Source organism: Stigmatopora nigra, chromosome 11 (genome assembly GCF_051989575.1).
Source record: "Stigmatopora nigra isolate UIUO_SnigA chromosome 11, RoL_Snig_1.1, whole genome shotgun sequence".
In the NCBI taxonomy this organism is placed as follows: domain Eukaryota; kingdom Metazoa; phylum Chordata; class Actinopteri; order Syngnathiformes; family Syngnathidae; genus Stigmatopora; species Stigmatopora nigra.
In genome coordinates, this window is record NC_135518.1 from 2989823 (window position 1) to 3005060 (window position 15238).

Below are 15238 nucleotides of genomic sequence, written 5' to 3' on the forward strand. Positions count from 1 at the left end.
AATTTCAGAAATATTTTTTTATTACTTAAGCAAGAATGAATGGGAAAATAAATGCAGATGATGTATACAGGGTTAAAAGGGACAAAATGCAGTAATTAAAATAAGTTTGCAATAAGTGAGTGCAGGGGTCATTTCTTATCTGTGAAGTATTGAGCACTGATGACCTTTACAAAAGTATTACAGCATATTTAAATTTTGTATAGCAGTGTGAAATACGCCGGAATTTGCAAGTGTCTCATCTTAGAAACCCTGTTCCATAAAATTAAATGTGAAATTATATTGACAGGTAATCAATTTTCTTTAATCATACACCGGAATTTCTACATTGCTATGGTGTAAGCTTGATAATTTTTCTAATAATAAATCAGTGCCTTTTCTGGCATGGATGTCATAAGCACAATAAATAGTCATTTTCACCATTAAAATGCATTTGAGATTCATTATTTCAACCCAATGTCCACCACTTTTTGTGAGCAAAAGTTTGGTTACAGAATCATAAGTCTGCAGCTCTATAAAAAAAGAAATCCTAGAAAGTTTATAGCTACATTGTACAAATGAAAGAAAAGAGAGGAACTCGTATACTAGCTCATTCGATTAATGCGAGAACTGCCTGTTGTCATTGCGTCCTTTGTTGACATGCCTAAAGATTTTGGACTTGTTCACGTTCTTGGATTTCTGGTAACCAAAACCACCGCCGCCGCCTCGCTTTTTCAACCTTGAACCTTTACTGGAATTTAAATCTGAGGAGAAAAGTTGGGTTAAGGAAAGCAGTATTTAAACAAAATGTTCTTTCTTCACCCCCAAGCTGTGCAACATAAGCACGTTAAAATTTTCCTTGCATGACATTTCTGTTTTTAATACTTAAATTAACCCAGTAAGACAACTGAGAATACTTCCCCAATTACATTACCAGTCTGTTGCAAATGTCAGATTCAGTCTTACAGGCACAAGGAGACAAACAACCGCAGCCACGCTGTTTCAAGATGAGAACAGATTTCTGAACTATTACAAGAACTGCCAACCCCCGTCTACCCCATTTCAGGAGTATCCTTCTTCCATTTCCGGAGTTTTATGAATAGAATGTAAAAAAGAAAATATTAAAATTAAAAAAACAGGACAATTTAAATCAAACTGTTAGTATCATGTTTTACATCAATTGAAATTGTGTTTTGCAAACTATTTAAAAAGTACAGCATAATGAAATTAAGATAAATATAATTTGTTGATATTTTTTTGGCAAATTCCAAGTTCCACACTACTAACATAAGTTTCTCAGCTAGTCCATAACCCACACTTGCATGTTGTGCAAAGTGGAAATGTCGTCCTTTAGGAGATGGCTTCAACGTGGGATACTTCCTCGAATAGGAACCAATAAACTAAATATACCAATAAACCTAAATTGCCATCCATTTCGCATTTAGCCCAAGCAGGCAAACTGATAAAATTTACCAGTGCTATGTACTCCTAATTCCTTTAGAAAAACCCCGGAAATGATATGACTTGTTACAAGAAAAAAAGACTGGTGGTTTAGTAAGCCTTAATTATACTTCCCTTATAAAAAAAAACAAAAACTAAAATGTTAAAGTGATAGAGCCTACCTATGCAATTTATTTCGAATCGATTGCCACACTGAAGTCACGCGATCAAGACGAATTATTGGACATTACTCGATGATTCACAATGGACTTGTTACCGAATTCATCTGGTTTACAGTGTAGTTGAATCAAGACGGCGGAAGGTGTAGCAATGGTGTAATTTTCAAGGGCTTTAAATTGGAAATTGGGTACTTTTTAAAGTAGGTTCCTTAAAAAAAATAAACTGACTATTTTTTGGATTTACATTTAGGGAGGTTGTCAGGAGTCCCGGGGTTTGCGTTGCTTGTTCCGAGTAAACTCCAGAAATTCGGGAGAGGTTGGCAGCTCTGAATTACCAAAGATATCTCTGTCAAATTCGAAAAAAGGATACCGAGATCGACGAAGGGTGGGACTTTGAAACCAAAAGACATAGCCACCATGGTGAGGTCGAGTGTCTTGACACTGAAGATCTGTTTGAGCGAGTGAGATTCATAAGCCCTCAGATAACACTTGTACGCATCTTGGGCTGACTTGTGAAGGAAGTAGTTCTTCTCAATCAGTTTCTCCATCTAATCGGAAAAAAATATTTAACAGAACAGAGCACCTTTGAATATCTGAGAAGTTCATGTACTCTGTCATAGCAATACAATGCATTTTTACCTGGGACTGGATATCTGAGATTTTACTCCATGAAAATTCAAATTCACTCAGGGGGACCTGGAGAACACGGTATGTTATGTTCTACCTTCTCATGAAAACGATCAGGAAATATATACCTTAGATTGCTTGAGGAATCGCAGGAATCCAAGTTCTTCTGGTCGGAGGATCAGGAGTGCATGGCCTATGCCATTGATGCCCCGAGCTGTTCTACCCACCCTGTGGATGTATTCCTGTGGGCAGAGTAAAGATTACTGTTTTGGTTTGTAGGAACTTGATGGAGACACAAAGTAGAATTTTATGCTGTATCACTAATTGTGCATTTACTTCTGAGATTTTTCCACACTGTGTATCTAATGAAAATAAGATATTTTCTTCACATAAAAGCACCAGACTCTTGAAAGTTTGCCAATTCTCCATTTAGAACTGCATGTATGCATTAATAGCTTACGCTTTAAAATGTTGCTGGCTTGCAAATATATTCTTACAACACAAAAAACACTTTTGTATTCTGAAATTTACGGACTATAAGATGCAACTAGTCATCTCGCATTCTATAGTTATTTTATCACCCTTTCATCTAAGTCAGAGGCGTCAAACTGATTCCAGAAAGGGACAATTGGGTGACTGTTTTCATCGTTACTAAAACAGAGCAGACAGTGGGGTCAATGACGAGGTCTGCTGGAAAAAGAAGCAACTAACAGCAATCTATTGATTGCAGTTGTAAGAGAACAGATTGGTGAAAAATATCGTCTTAGTCTTAGTTCTATCTCGAAAGCCCCTACCTATACGGTCTGTTTTTCACATCTCCCTCCACCAACACACCTGAATCAAATAATCTGGATCGGTATGAAGCTTCTGGACAGTTTGCTGATGAGTTGAACAATCGATTCAGGTGTGGTAGAGGAGGGAGATATGGAAAACAGACTGGATAGGGGCTCTCGAGGACCGGACTTGGCCACCCCTGATCTAAGGCACTGGTGTCAGACTCATTACAGAAAGGGCTGAGTGATGGCCCTTTCTGGAATCATTTTGACATGTGATCTAAGGCGCGGTTGCCTTACACCTGTGTTTACTGGTCATTCTTAATTACCCCTCTAAAAAGACACTTCACTTTTTCAGGGGTGTGCTTTTGTGTGTGTGAGATAAGACGAGGACACATGATTTTCTCTCTCGAAAGCATAAAGGTGTTTTCCCTTCTAGAAGCCAAAAACAACTGGAGGAGCAACGTCAATGAATTATAAGGAGGGGACAACCTCACTTCCTGTTAAATGTTCCCAAAATAAAATAGGACACAGGTATGCTCTAAGGCAGACCAGGCCAATTAATTCCACAAAGGGCTGCAGTAGGTGCAGGTATTCGTTCCAACCCATAAAAGGAAACCTTTCCACTAATCTGGTATCTTGGAAGTGCAATCAGTGGATTGCAGTCAGGTGCTTCTTGTTTCAGCAGAAATCTAATTAGTTATAATGTCTGTGCTAGATCGTTTGTAACCCACAGCGGCCCTCGAGGACTGGAATGCCCAGGTCTACTATAAGGTTAGATTAAGGTTAGCACCAGAGGTCTATCTAACTAGCGATGCTCCATTAACTTGCTGTGGTTTAGGCAACAACACTCAGAAAGATGGATGTCAAATTTGAAGTTACCGTTATTGAAAATACATACACTAAGCTTATTGTTACAGTCTACCTCAACTGGTTCTTAAGCTGCTACAAAATCTTCAACATTACTGTTAAGGACTGTTCAACATTTTTATCACGTCAGTTGCAATCAACACCATCAAATCAAAAACCTAAAAGCTGATCATCGGCCTCACACCAAGATACCCCCCCCCCCAAAAAGATAAATTAATTAACAAGAGAAGTACAATACTCATCAAAAGACCTTAGGGTCATCTGGAGGATCGTACTGGACGATCCAGTCCACCTCCGGAATGTCTAATCCTCGCGCTGCCACGTCAGTGCAGAGGAGAATGCCCGCGTCTGCGTTGCAAAACTTGAAGAACGTGGTGGTGCGTTTGGTCTGCTTTTGCTGGCCCTATGTATTGGAAAAATGGGAATCGACGAATCAGCGACTGCGATTCATTGGCAAAGTTAAGAATGCAAATGTTAGTCAACTCTTACATGAATGGCCATTACAGGTAGGTCGATATAGTTGAGGAGCTCATAGTGGAATTTGACTGACATGCAAGAGGAGAAGAAGACCATGAGCTTCTTCTTGCGGTTCTTCTTCAGGAAGGTGAAGAGCAACAGGAATCGCTTCTCTGACTGGCACACGACATAGCCCTGTAGCAAAGAGAGTACGTTGTGGAAAAGCAGTCCCCTCTTAACAGCGCCCAATCCTGGCATCAACATACCTGCTCTAAACCATCTACAGTGGCGGTGTCCTTGTTGTCATCCACCCCAACATAGAGTGGCTCTTTTTTCAGCGAAATACGAGCCAAGTCCTCCACTTTACGAGTTTGTGTAGCTGAAAAAAGCATGGTCTGTCTTTTCTCTACAGAAAAGACAATACTAAAATTAGCAGACGGTAGGATCAACGGGTTCCCCACAGCCAAAATCTGCTCGCTCGAATGTTATGTCCTCGTAGATTAGCTACACAACCGTCACCCGGGTAGTGAAGTCACATGCAATCTTCCACAGTAGCATTAGGTAATAGTGCCATCGAGTCTAATTTCTCCGTGAAACTATTGCAATTTAACCTAGTTTCTTCTCAACCAATGATATTAAATTCTGTGCATGTGGTGGAAATTAAATTCCATAGTATAGGTGCAATAATAAAAAAAGGATAACCCTAATGATTATTACATAGCATTCTACATGTTTTCTCGCCTATACAAAGTACACAAGTACAATTGTCAAAAAGTGTATTTATTAAATATTAGTTATAGGCATATGAAAATACTTTTATGTACAAATATCTACAAATACACGAAAAATGTGAATACTTTAAATATTGGACGCAAATAGTTCCTCTCCATTTGATTTAAATAATCATTTAAAAGAAAAACTGGTTATTGTGAGTTTTAGTTTAAGTCCTCTTAATCAGATTCGGGAGACATTGGATAATCGATCAAATCTACAGGATGCGCTGTAAGGGAGCTTTTCAGTGGAGTTCCTTTCTGTGAGAGGTTTTTGGCACGCAAAGATGGCGACCACCATTTCCTTTCTGTTTCAAATATGCTTTGGTACAAGGATATGACACTACTGCCAAGACGATTGCCAAATTCACAGATTTTTTTAAAAAGTGGGTCATTATCGCTTGAAAAAAGCTACTATTATTTTGGTTTTACTAGATTTTGTAAACAGCCACTACAATTGGAGGCCCTCTTGTCAATATCGTGAAGGCCTTCTTTGCACGAAGATTTTTCTTTTAAAAAAAAAGGCCTTCATAACCTAGTCTGTTTTTTTTTTAAAATATATATTCTGGCAAGGGGAAATAATAAAAAAATATGAGAAAAGTAAAAAGTGGTGTCTAACCCAAATACATTAAAAAAATAAAACATACTTGGGAGTAGCTTTATGATCAGCTTCAGTTCTTGCTCAAAGCCAACCTCCAAGATTCGATCAGCTTCGTCAATAATCAAACACTGCAAGTTCTTGAACATAAAGCCAGGTGTGTTCTGCGGATATTGAAAACATCATTAGGTTTAAGGAATTATAACTATAATGCTTATATGCTAATTTATCCCGAAAGACAGACACGACGATTTAATAAACATGGGGATCGCTGTCCCCCTCAGCAGTCATGTCGAAGAAAATTGTGACTTACCATTCTCTTAAATTGTCTTATCATCCATGCCTTAGCCCTAAATTATTCTTCAATAGTGGCATCAATTTAGAATATACCCATGAATAACTGGTCTTCACATAAACAGTCTTGGGAATGGTGTCACAAAAAAAAAAAAAAAAAAAGCGAACTGATTTTGAACAGCAACAAAAGATGGAAACGTGTGGCCAAAGGTGTAAAAAAAATGATTTGGCAACATTATACTGCATGATTGAATATTATTATCGACAAAGAAAAAAATCGGTCTGAATCAATCATAATACGTGCGTATTTTTGGGAGTCATTAACAATACCTGGAGATGATCCAGCAAACGGCCTGGTGTTGCCACCAGGATATTGACACCATTTGCCAGCTTTTTGGCCTCTGCTGATCTGTTACTGCCTCCCATTATGAGGCCATACGTGTGCACGTGGTGCTTCAACAGTTCTTTTATCACACCGTACGTCTGCATTGCCAACTCGCGAGTTGGTGAAAGAACCAATACACCAGTGCCTGAGACACAGAGGGCACATCAAAACTACTGACTAAGATGGAAAGACACAAGTACACACAGGATGGGAAATCCTTATAAATGTGCAATATTCCAACTTGTAGTGCTTACCATTTCTGGGCATAAACTTGAGTTTGTAGAGGAGTTCTATGGATGGGATTAGGAAAGCCAGGGTTTTACCACTTCCCGTTTTAGCAGCAGCAAGGACATCTCTTCAAAAAGAACAAATCAAAGAAATATTGTTTCAATTTTTAAAACTTATTGAGAAAGGGTGGCGAACATAGGCCTCTCAAGCCGCATGTGACTCCCGGCCAAAATGAATGCTTCTTATCATGTTTTCTTTATACAGTGGCTTTTTGCCTCGTTTCATGTTTCTCTTACTTTTATTCCCTCTTAAAACATACTCAATTTCATCAGGGCCCATTAAAAAAGAAATAGGGGGAAGAAAGTGTTATGGTGAATAATGTGATTTAAATTGTGGGTGTGTTTTTGGCAGGTCACTGCGTAGCGAGTCTCTGACTCAGTTTAAAAATTTTGCTCAGTATTTAACTTGTTCGCCACCCCTGTTATAGAGTATCTGGGCAGACAAATAAAGATGACAAATTTCACTTGTATAATCAATTTGGCAACGAATGAACACTTGATTAATGGTTGCCCACCTTCCTTCCAGCAAAGGTCGAATGCTTTTGTGCTGAATCTCAGTCATGTGTTCAAAGCCCATCTCCTGCACTCCTTTCAAGGTGCTTTCACTCACCATTTCAGCAAGAGAAGCAAAAGATGTGTCCTCAAACGCTCCTGAAATAAAATAGTTTAGAATTTTAAATTCCATTTCAATTGTCGTATTTGCACAGCTATAAGGCTCACCGACTTAAAAGGCAGTTTCAGTTGTGCGTGCAATTTCTGTATTTAACCCATACCAAGGATGTTTGACTTAATGTGCGCAACATAGGTATGTATGTTTGTATGTATGTACGTATGTATGTATACGTATGCATGTACGTCAAAACTCGACATGCTGAATAGAATGCCATTAAAAAGTATAATGAGTTTTAAAGCTTCACCATGAAGTGCACAAATAAATAATCAATAATTAAGTGATAAATAAATAAGTAGTCAACATGAATAAGTGGTCACAAAAATAGGCACCGTATTTTCACACCTATAAAACGGACCGCATGATAGGGCGCAGTCTCAGTTGCGGGTATATTTTCTGTTTTTTGTAAATCCATAGGGCGCCTGGTCGGAAAAGGCGCTAGCATGGCACTAGGCTAGCGTTTGTTATGCTAGCTGGAAGCGTGTGTTAAATAAAAATGTGAAAATCCACACCGATACTCGTAAGCGGAAGCCACTCTTGCTACTAGGACTCAGCACTGAAGCAACAACAAAAAAAAGGTATTTTCACGACTATACGGCGCATGGTATTTTTAGCTGCAATGTCAGTAATGAGTGCTATTTCTGTATTTTAAATACACAAAGGACGCACCGTTTTTTAGGCGCAGCCAGGCATGGCAAAAATACACCAATTTAAACATGCATGCTACACCCTCGGGCTAAAAACACATTTTTAAAAAGGCAACGGAAGCAAAACTGAGCCTGGTTGTACTTTATCTAGCCATTTTACAATGTACTCACATCGTCATCACCCACAAATTCACCAAAGTCCTAATTTTCTGTGTCCGAATTGAACAATTCTCCAAATGAGTCATCAAAAACGTCGAGTTTTATACGTTCGTCCAGGTGGCCACAATCAGTTCGCAAATAGCAGCTAGTTAGTAGCTAGCGTAACTATTCCAAAGCTGTCTGCCATGGTTCTCAACTGTGTTGATGCCGATCGCCAGGCCACAATCCATTCGGAAATAGTAGCTAGCTAGTAGCTAGCGTAACTATTCCAAGGCTGTCAGCCAGGCCACAATCCATTGGGTGTACAGTGTTCCCCCGCTACTTCGCGGTTCAGCTATCGCAGACTCAGAGCTTCGCAGATTTTTTTGGGGAAAAAATAAAATAAAAATAATACAAATATAACATTGAAACAACATATTTTACTGTTTTTTGTTATAACATGATTTTCACCGCAATAACCGCAATAAGCGAGGGAACACTGTATTGACAAAAAACTTATTACTTATATATTTACTTATATATCCCAGCAGTCACTGCGCAGTACTTTATCTATGGGAAAATAGTAGAGTCGGGGGCTGCTTGCCGTAGTTGTCCTATCGACTGATTTATTTTATTTTATCGTGATAACAATACATGTAACGACACAAAAACATGTACTTGCAGTCGGTCTGGTCAGAGAAATCAGTGGTGAAACCTCAACTGTAAGACAACCACAAGAGTCTATGTGCGCCTTGATTGACACTCATTTCATGATGGAAGCATTGAAATGGCAACACAAAAGGCAACATACAATTATTTGTCGAAACCCGAACAATGTGAAATTGATTAGCTTGGTTTCTATTTTGTGCATATAAAAGATCAAATGTAAAATTCCCAAATCCAATCTGTTAGTTTTAAACACTAATAATACAAAATCATCACTCGTCTTGTTTTCAAAAAGCTTGAAATGGGACAAGATTTAGCTTGTCCTTTACCCCAGTCAGACTAAGTGGTACCAAAAAAAATGGATAAATGGAAAATCATAATTACCCGTCAAACCAGATGGTAGCTCAGGTTCATCCTCCTCCTCCTCCAGGTCCTCCACTGGTTTGACAGCATCACCTGCATCCTCCTCATTTAATTCGTGTTGAGTTTTGGACTTTTTCTCAGCTATGATTAGGTTGGTAACATCCATTACAATGATGACAATCAGTGGACACAATGTAAATTACATCTTCAGATTTGTGTTACCTGGTGATTCTATAGCTGGAGGGACTTTTCTTTTTGTTTTCTTTTGTTTTGCAGTGCTTCCTTGCACACCAGTTGGAGTGGCAAGTGACCCGTCTTCCTGCTTCTGGTCCCCAACGACTTCTATTTCATCTTCTGATGCTGCTTGGGAGCCGTTCTCTAGCACAACAGTTGCTTTCACTGTAAAAAATATTGAATTAATCATAATAGGACATTTTTGACAAATTGGTGGTACCTCGACATACGTGAACCCCGACATACGAGCAATTCGAAATAGGAGTAAATTTTCGAGCAAATAATTATCTCTAGATGCAAGAAAGCAATGGTGGCCAAGACATGAGGCTGTTTATGATTTTAGCACACTGTCTTTTTTGCCGCATCTCTTTCGTGTATAACAGAAACCTACGAGGACAGGACGGAGCATTGCGTTTTTTTCAGTGTTTTTTTCCGTCACTCAGCGCGAATGGCGGAGGGATCGCTGTTACGAGTAGTATATATTACTTAATTAGTGTCTATGTGTCTGTATCTCTATCTCTCTATCTCGATATAGATATAGGTATAGGTATATGTATATATGTATGTATGTATATATGTATGTATGTATATATGTATGTATATATGTATGTATATATGTATATGTGTATGTGTGTATATATATATATATATATATATATATATATATATATATATATATATATATATATATATATATATATATATATATATATATATATATATATATATATATATATATATATATATATATATATATATATATATATATATATATATATATATATATATATATATATATATATATGTATGTATATATATATATATATATATTTATATATATATATTGGCAAGTGGTCGTGCATTATCCTATTGTGAGGACATTTGGGTGCATCATTTTCGGAATATTTTGACGTGAATACAAAATTAGAATTAAATTTAGTGTAAAGTTAGATTAAATTTATTTTTGAGTGTGTCTGCATCGTAATCCAAGTTAATTTAAATTTGTTTAAATTACACAAAAACATGTACTTGTAGTTGGTCTGGTCAGAGAAATCAGTGGTGAATCCTCTCAACTCTAAGACAACCACAAGAATCTATGTGCGCCTTAACTGACACCCATTTCATGATGGAAACATTGAAAGGGCAACACTTACAGGCAACATGCAATCATTTGTCGAAAACCAAACCATGTAAAATTGATTAGCTTGGTTTCTATAGTGCATATAAAAGACCAAACCAGTGAATGAAACCAATCAGTCAAGTGGTCAGGCTCATGCAAAATTTTGAATATTGCGTTATGTTTTTAAGGTTTATAAATGAGAATTACAATCATTAAAGGGGAGCAATTGGCTGAGGTTGACCTGCATGTCATATGAAGCTAAGCCTCATGTCAGGGCTCCTCAAACTATTCCACAAAGGGCTACAGTGGGTGCATGTTTTCATTCCAACCCATAAAGAGGCCACCTTTTCACCAATCTGGTGTCCTACAAGTGCAATGCGTGGATAGCAATCCGGTGTTTCTTGTTTTCTGCAGAAATCTTGTTGGTTAAAGTGTCAGTGATGGGTCAGTAGGAACAGAAACTCGCAATCAAGACGGCGTAACGAGGAGAACCATGTCTATTTGGCCGCGACAAAAAGGAGTTTGAAATGCCTGTAATCGATAAATATCGACAAAGTACCATAACTCCCAGCAACATAAAAACAATTGAACACCATAATTTGGAGAATAAATGACAAAGTTTCACATTATAAACATAACTACTATATGTGCAAATTGTGAACTGAACTATGAATTACCTGGTTAAATAAATCGACTATGCTGTGGAAATATAAGAGCCAAGTCATTTTGCTGTATCGCGTAACATGTGTCGGGCCGTGTTGGCGATTAGATAATGGAGTGAAAATTCAATGGAGACAATGAACTTGGCTTACCAGATTCTTCCGCCTCTGCTTGCTTTTTGAGTAGTTTGCGTTCTTTGAATTTTTCGTTTCTTTTTTCTATTTTCTTACGTATAGACCTCATCTGTAAATCGGCCATGATGACCGAAAAATTACACGTGCCTGCTTACTATGCTAGCAGAAATAAAAAGAAGACCCACGGAAACAGTCTGACTTCGGACTAACCTCGGCATTGCCTGAATAAAAATATCAAAGACCCTGCATGGTAACCGTGCATAATGCCTGATGATTCTAACCGTCCACGTGATAAACTGCCATGAACTAGTTTAGCTGGATTTAATTGTACAGTGAAATTTAAAATGGAAAAACTTGATCGGGGGGTTGGTGTTAAAGATTTAAAAAAAACACGTGGTTAAACGGGTGAAATTCTGTGGGGAGAGACGTCTCAAAACATTCTCACAAATGCATCTGCGTTTAACACGTGTTTTCAGCCATTTAGGAGAATATTTTTTAAACAAATCCCCTCTTCATGTGACTTTTGTCTAAAAATATAAATGAGCGTGTCCACCAGAGATCAACTAATATGGATTTTCCAGGACCAATACCAATTCTCAGTAGTCAGAGGAGGGTGATAACTGCTATTGCAGCTGATATTCATTTGTAGTAAAATGATTTATTCTTAACAAATTGATCTATACTACAGAGCTCCGGGTCCCCCATCCAAGTAATAAGCCCACTGAGCATTTCTATCCCATTATTAAGTGATTAAAAACGTTCTCACACACACAGGGCACAAATAAAATTCTAAAATGTAGTACAAAGTGGACGGCTTTTGGCCCTAGTAGAACAGGCTCTTGCTCTTTTCCTGTCTATCATTATGTTTTTGTTTTATTATTAATAAAAATGAAAAAAAAACATGAGAATTGTATCGGTAGTCAAAGTTGGGGTCTTAATATAAATTCTTAACCAATCACAATAATTTCTTAAAACAGTTCCATTTTTTCCCCCACAACAACATGTTATGACAAATGGACAATATTATGAGCATTCTGTTAAAAAGTTGAACAACAGAGCTCCAAATAGACTTGCTGAAAAGTCAAATAACTGTAATTGCCTGATCTTCTGTCTTCACCATGAGTGGATCAATTTCTAATTTGATCTCTGAAGCCTGAATTAAAGAATGAGGAACATTTCCATTCATTTCAAGTGTCTGACCAGCTTGGTTCCTGGAAATCCTCCTTGTGTGCTTTACAGGTCCTCTGTTCTTTCTCTTCAAAAACCTTTGCAAGTACTTTTGAGGTTTGGAGGAGGTCGGCAGCTGTGTGTTCTCTTCTTGCTGTGCAGTGGGCAGTGGAATACGTCTCTGCATGTCCTCTTCCACTGCTTTACACACCAAGTCAGTGATATCTCTACGAAGTCGGATAATCACCATGTTGTCTTTAATCTGCCGCATATCTGACAACATGACATTCACAAACTGGCAAAGTACATCATGGTTTGGTAGATTTGCTGCTGCTAATTGATCAGAAACATCAGGCAAGTCTTCGGCGTTGTCAGGTTCAAAGCTAAAGGACATGGGCTCTGCAAGATGAGGCTGTGTCTTTTGGCAGCAGGAAGAAGGGAGTGAGATAGATGCCTCAGATGGAAATTCCTCATTTGGGTCTTCTCCAGCCTCCTCATCATCCAAAGGGCTTCCAAAAGTACTTGTACCTGTCTCATGATCATTACTCCCCTCAGTTTCAATCTCACCCTCATCATCTTCATGATCATCAGACTTATCTTCCTGTAATAAAGTGTTTGGAAAATTACAAAATGTGCAAGTTGGACTGATATTGTGATGCATTGATTTTTACATACGGGATAGCAATCGCCTCGTCTACGGACAATGTAAGGTCTCAGAAAATCCAATTTCTCTCTGAGCATCCTTTGCTGAAAAGTGTTGACCCTCTCTGGGTGCCATAACACCCTCCCATACTGAGTACGAAGAGATCTGGATCTTCTTACAACATCACTTACTAGAGGGAAGAAGAGAAAGAACACACATAAAAAACCACCATTGAATTAATCTGAAACAATAGGGAAAGAGAAATTTAGCAATGCCAAAAATGTAATAGACATTGGACAACTGTCCAATCTCATAACAGAATAAGGCTAAGGACATTTAAAACACAATATAAATAATGCTCTTTGTTAATCTTACGCCAAATCTACCTACATCCAACACGTATTAAACATGACATACCCCGTAACTCTAGTTACTAACATCCTACCAGATTTCCCGAGCATCACAGCGCACTCAGACCACAGCTTTGTTTTCATGTCCCTATCGTAGAAAGACTCCAGCGACGAATTAAACAAACATTCGTGTTTTTTCCAGAAATCTATTAAAACGTTATCCCTTTTGGCACCCCAGTGTGGTCCCCGAATCTGACCACGAAAATGTGACATATTTTCCAGTTATTTATTATGAAATTGCCTGCTTGCCACAAACGGGAAAAAAAATACCTTCTTCGTTAATCTGGCAATAAAATGTAAGAACAATAGTGTCACCTCCTGGTGAGGAGTGAGAACAACAGACAATCATTTAGTTAATAGGGAATCAATTTTCCTAAACCCCAAACGCGGTCTATTAGATTATGCATGGCAATTACAAATCGGAGTGTGGTTGGCTGTCACATTTTTCACTCTTTTAGGAATACAGGTAGTGGATAATTATTAGGCAAATGGGTATTTTGACCACATTATCCTCTTTATGCACAGTCTTATTTCAAGGACATGTTTGTTGTTCAAAAATAAAATTAAACCTAAAAATAACTTGCCTAAAATAATTCTGAACTTCATGTATCTTCTAATCAATGTCTTAAAATAATTATTAATTTACAACAATGTCAAATCTTAAGATGGATTTTAAATCATTTTTATTTTTGTAAATTGTTATATTTTATACTGAGGGCAACCCGGCGGGTGAGTGGTAATCGCGTTGGCCTCACAGTGTAGACCTGGGTTCAAATCCAGGTCGGTCCACCCTTGTGGAATTTGCATGTTCTACTGTGTGAGATTTCTTCGGGTACTCCGCTTTCCTCCCACATTCCACGGACATGCATGGTAGGCTGATTGGACACTCTGAATCATAGGTGTCAAAGTGGAGGCTCAGGGGCCAAATCTGGCCCAATGCATCATTTTGTGTGGCCCAGGAAAGTAAATCATGAGTGCCGACTTTCTGTTTTAGGATCAAATTAAAATGAAGAGTATAGATGTATATTAAATTTCCAGATTTCCCCCTTTTAAATCAATGATTGTAATTTTGTAATCATTTTTATAAATTTTTAGTTCAAAAATCATTTTGTAAAATCTAGAAATGTAAAAAATATTTTCTGTTTTCCACTATTATATGGAACAAAATGATTAAAAGAGATTGTATTTTACTAAGAATAAATAGCTAAAATAAACATTGTGTTAGATCTATAAAAAACTAAATATTCAGAACTCTTGATCCAGTTCTTTTAATCAATTTATTTAAAAAAAAATAAATTTTATATTTAAAATGGTCCGGCCCACATCAAATCGAGTTGACGTTAATGCGGCCCGCGATCCAATCCGAGTCTGGCACCCTTGCTCTAAATCAGTGCTTCTCAAATAGTGGGGCGCGCCCCCCTGGGGGGTGGGGGGGGGGGGTGCGATCCCTGGGGGGGCGCGTGTAACCCTGGGGAACAGGATTTTATGTGGCCGTACTAGTATAAAGTGTAATTGCGCATCCACTACAGTAGCTGGCAGTGGCGCTCTCATTTATTTTTTTATTTCAGGCATTGATGCACTTAAAATCTTTTCTGTTGCAGACTTAAAACAAGATTTAATAAAGTTATTCTTTGTAAGTTTGACTATATTTCTTTTTTTACTTTTCTTTAATGTTATTAAGGATAAAATGTTGTACTTATAACAATTTTATAAAATGATTTTATTTATAGT

General features: G+C 37.8%; 2 protein-coding genes across 3 annotated transcripts; both read right to left on the minus strand.

Moving 5' to 3' along the window:
- Nucleotides 1-2: 2 nt before the first annotated feature.
- Nucleotides 3-11552, minus strand: ddx18 (DEAD (Asp-Glu-Ala-Asp) box polypeptide 18). Its single transcript, XM_077727808.1, has 14 exons — nt 11306-11552; nt 9362-9538; nt 9161-9280; nt 7171-7306; nt 6623-6723; nt 6314-6513; nt 5739-5853; nt 4588-4727; nt 4355-4516; nt 4116-4268; nt 2351-2464; nt 2235-2291; nt 1966-2143; nt 3-740 (listed from the first exon to the last, which is right to left on the minus strand). The coding sequence occupies exons 1-14, from the start codon at nt 11409-11411 to the stop codon at nt 595-597; spliced, it is 1905 nt and encodes a 634-aa protein (XP_077583934.1). The 5' UTR covers nt 11412-11552; the 3' UTR covers nt 3-594.
- A 117-nt stretch (nt 11553-11669) lies between these two features.
- On the minus strand, nt 11670-13823 carry LOC144204066 (uncharacterized). 2 transcript variants are annotated; one of them, XM_077727810.1, is made up of 3 exons: nt 13543-13823; nt 13130-13287; nt 11670-13055 (listed from the first exon to the last, which is right to left on the minus strand). In XM_077727810.1, exons 1-3 carry the CDS (start codon nt 13718-13720, stop codon nt 12369-12371), a joined length of 1023 nt encoding a protein of 340 aa, XP_077583936.1. In that variant the 5' UTR covers nt 13721-13823; the 3' UTR covers nt 11670-12368. The 2 variants fall into 2 exon arrangements, with proteins under 2 accessions (XP_077583936.1, XP_077583937.1); XM_077727811.1 differs by having other exon boundaries at nt 13515-13823.
- Between the last annotated feature and the right edge of the window lie 1415 nt (nt 13824-15238).